This window comes from Quercus lobata, unplaced genomic scaffold (assembly GCF_001633185.2).
Source record: "Quercus lobata isolate SW786 unplaced genomic scaffold, ValleyOak3.0 Primary Assembly Scq3eQI_138, whole genome shotgun sequence".
Lineage (NCBI taxonomy): Eukaryota > Viridiplantae > Streptophyta > Magnoliopsida > Fagales > Fagaceae > Quercus > Quercus lobata.
Window position 1 is genome coordinate 10,383 of NW_022155009.1, and position 10,229 is coordinate 20,611.

Consider the following 10,229-nt stretch of genomic DNA (forward strand, 5'->3'; position numbering starts at 1 on the left):
TAGTTCAACTGACATTGTTTTTTATGAAAATGTTCAAGATTCAAATATCTTTTCTAATTATCGAATTATAGAAAGGGAAAAAAGAAATTATACTCTTTTCATCTTTAATTTTCTTGTTGCGAAACATCCATAAATAGAAGAAAACTATACAAATACAAATGCACAACATACTTTTGAATTTCTTTCTAACTTTTATTAAAACAAAACAAAACAATTTTTGAATTTCAATCTAATTTTTTTTAATGGGTAGTGTTAGTTCATTTTATTTTACCAACTTTATATGATGTAGAGCCAATAAAGTTGACTTTTTGAGTTTCACTTGTTAGTTTAGTAATATTTTCCGTCATCTTATTAATTTATACTAATTTTTTATTAGGTGGACCTCACAATAAATTATTCTTAACAGGCACAGGCACCGCAAGATGACCATTAACATTTCCCTTTTTTTAATAAGCAATTTCATTCTGAAATATAAGGCTCTGTTTGGTATACCTACTCAAATACATGTTTTCTGTTTTTAAATAACATTACATGTATTTCCACATACTTTTTTAATCACATGTATTTTCACACATATTTTTAAATAACAAAACACATATTTTTAAGTGCATGTACCAACACCTCCTAAGTTTTCTCAAAAAAAAAAAAAAAAAAATTGAAATATAAGTTAAGGTCCAAGAGTACAATCTTAACATTTAATGATCTAAGATACTTTCCAATATAACCGAAAACAAAATTGATAGTTTAAAAATGATATCTTGAATGGGTTAAAAAACAGATCCTTCTTTTTGAATAGGTTTTAATTTTCACCATTACTAGAATTTGAATTATGAGATTCTGTCATTTCAACTGCCAATAATGAAAATTGCCCAAAATATTTCCCTTTTTATTTTTTCATTTCTGTCCAAAAAAAAAATTATAATAATTATTCTCCATACAACAAGTAAATCTTTATTTTCACACATGTTTTTAAACAACAAAACACATATTTTTAAGTGCATGTACCAAACACCTCCTAAGTTTTCTCCAAAAAAAAAAAAAAAAAAAACTGAAATATAAGTTAAGGTCCAAGAGTACAATCTTAACATTTAATGATCTAAGATACTTTCCAATATAATCGAAAACAAAATTGATAGTTTAAAAATGATATCTTGAATGGGTTAAAAAACAAATCCTTCTTTTTGAATAGGTTTTAATTTTCACCATTACTGGAATTTGAATTATGAGATTCTATCAATGAAAATTGCCCAAAATATTTCCCTTTTTATTTTTCATTTCTGTCCAAAAAAAAAAAAAAAAAAATATTCTCCATACAGCAAGTAAATCTTTATTTTTACACATGTTTTTAAACAACAAAACATATATTTTTAAGTGCTTGTATCAAACACCTCCTAAGTTTTCTCAAAAAAAAAAAAAAAAAAAAAAAAAAAAAAAAAAACTAAATCTAAAACTGAAATATAAGTTAAGGCCCAAGAGTACAATCTTAACATTTAATGATCTAAGATACTTTCCAATATAACCGAAAACAAAATTGATAGTTTAAAAATGATATCTTGAATGGGTTAAAAAACATATCCTTCTTTTTGAATAGGTTTTAATTTTCACCATTACTGGAATTTGAATTATGAGATTTTGTCATTTCAACTGCCAATAATGAAAATTGCCCAAAATACTTCCCTTTTTATTTTTTCATTTCTGTCCAAAAAAAAAAAAAAAAAAAAAATTTATTCTCCATACAGCAAGTAAATCTTTATCATTAACCCTTTTATCTGCAAAATTAAAGTCAAAAGATTGTCAACGGCTACCCTTCCAAAAACAAAGTCCCATGATCTAACGGCTCCAACCTTTTTGAACTATTCAATAATATTTTTCCCCAACGGTCAAAAACACCTCACCATTTTAAATTCCCAAACCCTGCCTTCTTTTCTTTCACTTTGAAAACTAGCCGTTACTATCAAATCCTCTATCCCCCATTTCTCTCTCTCTAAAATCAAATCCTCCAAGATCTTCAAGAACCTTGCCATTTTCTTGCTCCATATTTTCTCCCTCTTTCTCTTTCTTTTTCTGAACAAATCAATCAGCAGATTCACTTCCAAACCCATCATTCAAACTCTCTGAGAAATCGAAATCCATGGCTTTGCCTTCAAACAAAGCTTCTGCCTCAACGATAATGTCTGGCAGACCAAACTCAAGTGCAAGAAACTCAGAAACCAGCAACCCCATCAGAAGGAGTTTCAGTGGGAACCCATTTACGAAACCCTCAGTTGTTACCAACCCAAGAGGGTTCAATCCCAATACTCCGGCTAATAGCCCTTCAGGTTTGGCTTTCTTTCACCCCCTTAATTTTTATGTTCTTTATTAATCTCTTTTACAACAATAATGATAAAATAATTGTTTGTCTGGCTGCCAAGAAAGTGAGTGAAAGTTATAGGAAATGATAGGAAAATGTTTACAAATTTTTGTGTTGTGATTAAAAATTTGACACATCTTTTGGAGTTTTTCTTTTTTTGGTTAGAATAGTATAATTTGTTTTATTGTTTGGGTTTTCAAGGAATAAGGGAAACAAAAAATCAAACCAATTAATGTAAATTATTAATCATGTGTTTTCCTTAAATATTTGGCTAGATGAAGAATAGTTGCTAGGAACCTGGAAAATGTTTAATTTTGGTTCTATACTCAACATTAAGAATCATGATGCAAATTTTTTTTCCCTTTCTTTTCTTAGACTTAGATGTGAAGAACTTTTCATAGGATATATATTAATTTATATATGAAATGGGTTTTGTTCTGTTCAGTCTAAATTCAAATTCTCTATTTTACTCAAAATTTTCTCAACAATCGGTTTGTGGGTTTTTATTTACGTTCTTTTCCATGTTGATGGATTGCAGATTTTCATCGAAGAAACTCTATAGGGAGAGATCAAGAGGACAAAGAAAATACAAAAGATCACAATCTTAAGCCTGGAAGAGTCAGATCTCCTGCAGTTGCTTCAAAGGGCACAAAGAATTTCATGTCTCCAACCATCTCGGCCGCTTCCAAGATCACCCCATCTCCAAAAAAGAAGATATTGGTCGAGAGGAACGAGCCAGCTCGGACTTCTCTTTCATTCTCTACTGAGAAAAGCCCGTGCCGGTCTGTGAGATTCTCGGATATAGTGGAAAACATTGATTCAAAGGCAGATGCTAGTTTGGAAGAGAACAAGACTGAGGCCTCGGATGACAAGGAGGCAAGTCTTACAGCTTCTTCAATTTCAGAAGCTTTGAGATGTGAGGAAGTACTTGATCCTGAGGTAACTGTGAGTTCCAAGATTGACTCAAAATCTTTACCTGAGACTGTTACTGATGAACCAGATTGTGTTAATCTTGACCCAACTTTCAAGATTAGTCCTACTTCTTCGTGTTCGTGGTCGTGTCCTATATTAGCACCTCTTGATGCAGACCCTTCTTTGCCTCCTTATGATCCTAAAACCAATTACCTTTCGCCTAGGCCACAGTTTCTTCACTACAGACCAAATCCTCGAATTGAGGTTTATCTCAACAAGGATGATGGAAGGCAACTTGAGGAGAGCTTCATTTCTGGAAGCTTTTCAGACACTGATGCTACGGAAGAGGCACAATCTGACTACTCGCAGAAAGAAAGTGAGGATGTTTCTTCGGTTGAGATATTAAAAGAAGAGGAGGAAGAAGAAGAAAAAGAGGTCAATGTTTCTGAACCGAGCCCAATTAGTACTCATTTGCCAAAAGAGGAGGAGGAAGAAGAAGAAGAAAAAGAGGTCGATGTTTCTGAACTGAGCCCAATTAGTACTCATTTGCCAAAAGAGGAGGAGACAATGAAAGCAAAAGGGGGTTCTAAGCTACACTTGTTTACGAGATCAAAGTTCATGGTGCTGCTTCTGGTTCTGTCAGTTGCTTGTTTATCAGTCTCAGTTACTAATTCTCCTGTCATTGATCCCTCTGTGCTTAAGGAGTCTAGCTTCATTAAGATTTATGATTCATATGAGATTGCTGAATTTGCAAAAGTAAATTTGGATGGCTTAGCTCAAAATTTTCGGCTGTGGTATGCTAATTCTATCTCCTTTGTCTCTGAGCTGATTTTGAGTTTCAAAGGAGTACCTATTTCGGGTCCTCTGCATTATTGTAACTTGACCGTGTTGCACGAGGATAGAGCAGTTGATGGCTACCTTGTGTTTGATCACAGTCCTAAAGGAACGGGAGAGAAGTTTGAAAATATTAATGTATTGGGATCAATGAGGGAGAGTGAAGTTGATATGGAATCACTAGAAGATGAGAATCAGCATGAGATTGAAGCAGATGAAGATGTTGGGGACGTTTTAGAGGGACTTGATGATCCAGAATATGAAGAAGTAAGCCAAGAGATTGAAGAGGTTTCAGCAGAGCATGGTGCTTCAGAATCTGAGGAAGTGCTTCCGGCACTAGAGGCTGAGGTCATTCAAACAGAGAAGTCCGAGGAAGAGGTTGGTTTTTCTGTTCACCTCGACAGTGAGCAGCAAAGCAATTTAATCTACATTGAACAGCCAGTTATGGTTCCAATGGCTGATGAAATTCAACCTCAAGTTTCTGAAGCTGGGGAAATCCAAGGTGAATGTGAGAAGACTTCTTTTGATGAAATGGAGTCTGCAAAAGGAGACTTGAATCCTGAAAGCCCAGAATTTCATGCTTCAGCTGAGAATCTACAGAGTTCAGAAGATGGGGAGTTTACACTTAACGGAACAAAAGAAACAATTTTCATAGAGAAGGTGATGGGAATTACTTTTCTGTTCTTGACCGTAATTGCAGCTGCTGGTTTCTTATATGTGAGGAAAAGCAAAAATATAAGACCAAATGCTTCTATCAATGTAGAGCAACCACTTTTGGCTAAGAAATTGGATTTCAGTCCAATGTCACTTGAGAGACCGTCTTCTCGGAATTGGCCAACTGAGGTTGACATGGTTGGAGAGTCATGTCCTTCTGAAATGAGCAGCTTACAGAGGAGCCCATCTTACAGCAAGAAAAATGAAGCTCAGAGCCAAGAGAGGAGGGCCAGGAAGAACTATAAGAGAGAATCACTAGCCTCTTCTTCTGACTACTCCATGGCTTCACATTCTTATGGAAGTTTTACTACTTACGAGAAAATTCCTACCAAGCATGTAAGTAATCTAATTGCTATCTTCACAGTTTTCAATGAACATTTACTGTCAACTATAAATTTCTCACCTGTATATCATGCTTTTGTTGATTTAGCAGGGACATGTAGCAGACGAGGAGACTATTACTCCAGTGAGACGCTCAAGTAGGATCAGAAGCCAAGTCACTTCTCCGTGATGACCCAACCAAAGCGAAGCAATCATTTGTGAATAAGCCACTAATTAGTTGCTTTGTTAGTTTGACTGGTTGAAAAATTTGTTATTGGTACTGTACTGATTAGTAGTTCTCTAATTGACTATTAATTTCAGATTCTTCTGATTTTTAATCCAATCCTCTTTGTATTTCCACTATTCTTTCTATTGTATTTCAACAGATTTATTATGTTATCTGAAACTGTGTTGTGTACCAGTTGTGCGAAGAAGCAGATTCTCTATGGTTTAAATATCATAGTGATCTGTACGTTCATTGGGAACTTTGACTTTGACAATTCCTTAGTCCTTCTGTAGCAATTCAAAGCACATTAGTATTAATAGTGCTGCTGATTTTGGAGTAGATAACATATTTTTTAACTAAAAGGGATTTGGACAGTAGCAATCCAAATATTCGCATTACAGCAATACAGGAAACAGCGAATCTAATTTTGTGGTGAAGATGATAAGAGTGGTACTATATAGGTATATTGGTATATTTTAGCTCCACTCTAAAAACTACACTGCAGCAGTGGAGGCAAAAGCAAAAATTTTAGATATTCAGCTACAGTGTACATCTATATTTATCTATAGATGTAGCACAAAGCTAAAAAAAAATACCATTTTATTTAACTTTTCTCTCTCTCTTTCCATTAAAATAATCCATCTTTCTCTCTCTCTCTTCCGTCTCTTTCTTTTCGTCAGACTCAAGTCTCAGCCCTCTCTCTTCCTTCTCTATCTCTTCGATATCTTTTCTCTGTTCTTTTTGCGTGATCGGCGATGCCAATGGCGATGACTGGTCTTCTCTCTCTCGATCAAGCTCCGACCCACACCTTTTGCCGACCCAGCTCGCCATCCCAAGCCCCAAGTCCCAAGCCGAAAGAGAGATGTACGGGTAGAGCGATGAGATCGAAGCGTAAACGGAAACTAAAGCACGGCGAGGATGTTGACAACGTGGGTAGCATCGACGCAGGGTTGATTCTTCGATATGTGTTCATGGGTTTTGGATTGCTGGGTTTGTGGGTTTCCGATATGTTTTTTTTTTTTTTTTTGGCTGGTGTTTTTGGTTCTTCTTCGCATGGGTTTTTTGGTGTTTGATTTTTTTTTTTTTTTTTTTCGTGGGTTTGGTTGTGACCGTGGATTGTGGTTGAAATGGCGGTTTGTTAGCTGTGTTGGTGGTGGTTTGGTAGCTGTGGCTGTGGTTGTCGTGGCCTGTGTTGTGGCTGTGTTGGTGGTGGTTTGATTTTTATTTTATTTTTCTTGCCGTGGTTGTCACATAGAGGTTGTTGCTAGTGGAGTGGTGGTGGAGGTGGATGTGGCTGACTGAAAGGTTTTTGTGGGTGGTTGTTCTTGGCCGATGGTGGTTGTGAAATGTGGTGATGATCCGTTTGTGGTTTTTTTATTTTTGGATGTATTAATTTATTGGAGTAGAAATATTATTTTATTGTGATGATTATATTATTTTATTTTGTTGAAAGCTAAAAATTTAGCTCCACTACTGTGGATGCTCTAAGTTGTACTGAAAAAATCAATTTGACCATGTCATGCTTTGCGATTACTGCAAAAGGGCAGTGCATCAATTGTATAACTTCTGTGCTATTTTTTCTTTTTACTTGAAGCATTATTTTTTCCTTTTTTTTTTTTTTTTTTAATCTCATTCAAGACCCAAACTTACATAATTGAAATTATGCATCTTCCAAAGGAACAAGGAGACTTCTTTTTTTTTTTCTCTGCATTGGGAACGTTGACTTTTATTATATGTTGCATCTGTTGCAATTCAAAGTACTTGGGTTAAGTATTGCATTGATCGTACATTTTTATCCTTCATCTAATTCCTCCTGACCAACTTATCATTGTGATGATGCATCTTGAACATGAACAAGAGAGACTTTTTTATCAACCTACTGCTATCAAGGGGTCTGAATTTGTAAATCTGATAACAATAGACAAGGGAAGTATTTTTGGGGCACCATAGGCAAAATGGAATAATTTTTGAAGGGCAAGGAAATTATATGGAGTTTCTTATATCAAATAGCATTGTGATTTTAATGGTGTAAAATGCATGCAGATCATGTAGATTATGGAAAAGGGATAAATAAGGAAAATGTTTCTTTCCAAACTAGTTTGAAGAGAAACCATTCAAACTATGCCAATATCTTTTTATTTGATACGAGTTTTGAAAATCTAATGATTGCATGTTTTTATTATATTCTCTATTCTTACAAAATTTCAAGAAGATCAAAGATCACTAGCTATGTCATCAATCAAATGCTTAAACTTCAAGTTTTTGTGATTTAAACTATGTATAAAAAATAATTTTATTGATCAAATACTAAATAGCATCCGATTTGAATGAAATTTTACATGTGTATTAAAGACATAAAGAACATGAAATACAACGGTTAGTTTTACAAAATACACTTCCAATAAAAAGATACTAGCAAGGAGAGCTAAACCATCCTATAAGCACAGCTTAACAGTCTCAATATTATAACATGAGAACCAGTTCAATCTTCAAAATATCAACACCTAAAAAGTGTAATAAATGGCTGAATGCTACTCTATCAGAAGCAAGAAATGAAGCACTTTCAGCACTAATTCATTAAGAAAACAAACAGAATTGAATATCCAAACCTATTTCATAGAGAGAAAAAAAAAATCAAATTTCATACCCCAAATAATACCCAATTTCTATTAGAGGAAAAAATGTCAAACAATCAGATGCTATTGGACTAAGACCCAAACATAAAATACACATGCCCGACTATACACATTCAAAGATGCACCATAAATAGAATACACATGCTGTTACACTTGTTTGTCAATGTTCATTGGATTCCCACACAAAATCAAATCAAGTCAAATTAAATAACAGAATAAACAAAATGAATAGAAACAATAGAAGACACAACCATCACATTTTAACAATACAGCAGGAACGGGCTCATGTCTTCCCTACAACAATTGCCATTGCTCATTTTCAAATTAAACAACAGAATAAAAATTATAATAAACAGAAACAATAGAAGAAACAACCATCACATTTTAACAATTAGTAGTCCATGTCACAACTGCTTGGATATAAATCAAATATCATTACAATAAAAACAATTTAAATCTCTACATAGAGATATGCATTAACTGGCATACATAATCACTCGCTAATATTAATGATGGTGATTACAATATAATTAGCCCAGCTCCTAGGGGTGGATGTTTCTTTAGCTGCTTGGCACATTCTCTGGCACCTTCGTTTTCAGTCTCCCAAGGATTTCCCACTGAATGTGGAGCATGAGGATTAATGACAATCATCTCAAGCTTAATGGCACTTTTGAGTAAATAAACCGTAAGTTCAATGTCTATTGTACGCCCCACAAATCCCACTATTTCCACATCCTTGAGGTGTTCATTGGGATGTTTCATCACCTTCTTTAATTTTCTTTCTTTTAGGGGTTTAGAACTTGCAAAACATGACAACAGCAATTGGAAGAAAGAAAATAAGGACCGTATCATGCATGCAATTGGGAAAAAGAAGGAAAGGAACTTCGAAACAGATAGCAATGATTGTCAAGTGCTATGTGTAAGCAAATAAAAATATATGGATTACAATCAAACAAATAATGGTGATCAAATCATGAAGGTTAAATTAAATCTAATGAAACCATATTTAGAGCCATTAGAGAGGAGGTTAGAAGGTTAGCGGCTGTAAGAAAGTAAGGAATTCCTGTTATGTGGTTGAGGAGAATAATGTTTTCTGTTTTTGATGATTAGTTGTTGTTTGCAGATTGATGTTGCTTGGTTGCACTTTATTTTGGAAATTTGTAGACTTCTTCATCCAAAAAATAAAAAAATAAAGGTATAATAATCATGTGAGAAACTGCTAGACTTTGGAAAGTGAAGATGATGACTTTAATAGAACTCAACATTCATTTCAACACTTATTCCTTAGAAACAATAATATAGAACAAAGTTTACCTCCAAACCGGTTAAGAGAAAATTTCTCCAACCTATTACATAGCAACTCAAAATAATCATCCATGTGTAATTTTAGTCACACGATTTATTAAATGAGTGGTGTGACTTGTTCAAATAATTCACATAGATAGGTTTATGAAGTGCCACATAATGAGTTGGAGGAGATTCCTCCAAAGGGAAACTTTATCGAATAATACAAATGCTCATGGAAAATGACAAGTCAAGTTCAAGGAATATCTATTAAATAGAGAAAAAGATGGAAAACCATGAGCCAACAATTAATATGCAAATTGCATCACCTAAATTAAAGATTAAAAGCTATTAGTATGCTTAAGTGGCAAGTTACGAAGTATAAATAGTCACCTTCAAGGAAAATTTATGTAAAATATGCGTAGCTTCTATTACAGATATTAAGCCAAGGAGGCTTCCATCATCAAAAGCAGCAACTCTCACTTCAATGCGTCTAAGATTAAGTAACCCTTGTAATTCAGGGAATTCCAAGTTATCCTGGAAAAGAACAAACTAGAGATAAGAGAACAGTGTGTTAAACAGAATAGAAGTATATGCAAGAGATTGTGAAAGCATATAAAGTGCTTACATTATTGTAATTGCAGATGTCGAGCGTCAAACACTGTAACTGAGACAAGTAGCTTGACAGAAAGCAAAATAAATAACTCATACATACGGGATATATTCCACCAATAAGTACATCTACAAGACAGGGTGCATAATTAACAGACAACTCTATTCATAAACCAACAAATCCAAAAGACTCAAGATTTGGAGCAAAAATCTCAATACTTCTAATTTGTATACAATTTATTAGGTGTAAGTACTTCAACTGCAGTGATGGACCATGAATCTTCAGTCTCACTAGACATTTAGAATGGGCAACATGTAACCTTTCAAGCACAGGACAATT

The 10,229-nt window shown here is 34.1% G+C and overlaps 1 protein-coding gene across 4 annotated transcripts; it reads left to right on the forward strand.

Annotated features, from left to right (window-relative positions):
• The first annotated feature begins 1,928 nt into the window (after positions 1-1,928).
• LOC115973662 lies at positions 1,929-5,562 on the forward strand. 4 transcript variants are annotated; one of them, XM_031093920.1, is made up of 4 exons: positions 1,929-2,318; positions 2,889-3,745; positions 3,821-5,146; positions 5,241-5,562. In XM_031093920.1, the coding sequence occupies exons 1-4, from the start codon at positions 2,132-2,134 to the stop codon at positions 5,319-5,321; spliced, it is 2,451 nt and encodes an 816-aa protein (XP_030949780.1). In that variant the 5' UTR covers positions 1,929-2,131; the 3' UTR covers positions 5,322-5,562. The 4 variants fall into 4 exon arrangements, with proteins under 4 accessions (XP_030949780.1, XP_030949779.1, XP_030949777.1 ...); XM_031093919.1 differs by having other exon boundaries at positions 2,889-3,682; positions 3,752-5,146; XM_031093917.1 differs by having other exon boundaries at positions 2,889-5,146.
• Positions 5,563-10,229: the final 4,667 nt, after the last annotated feature.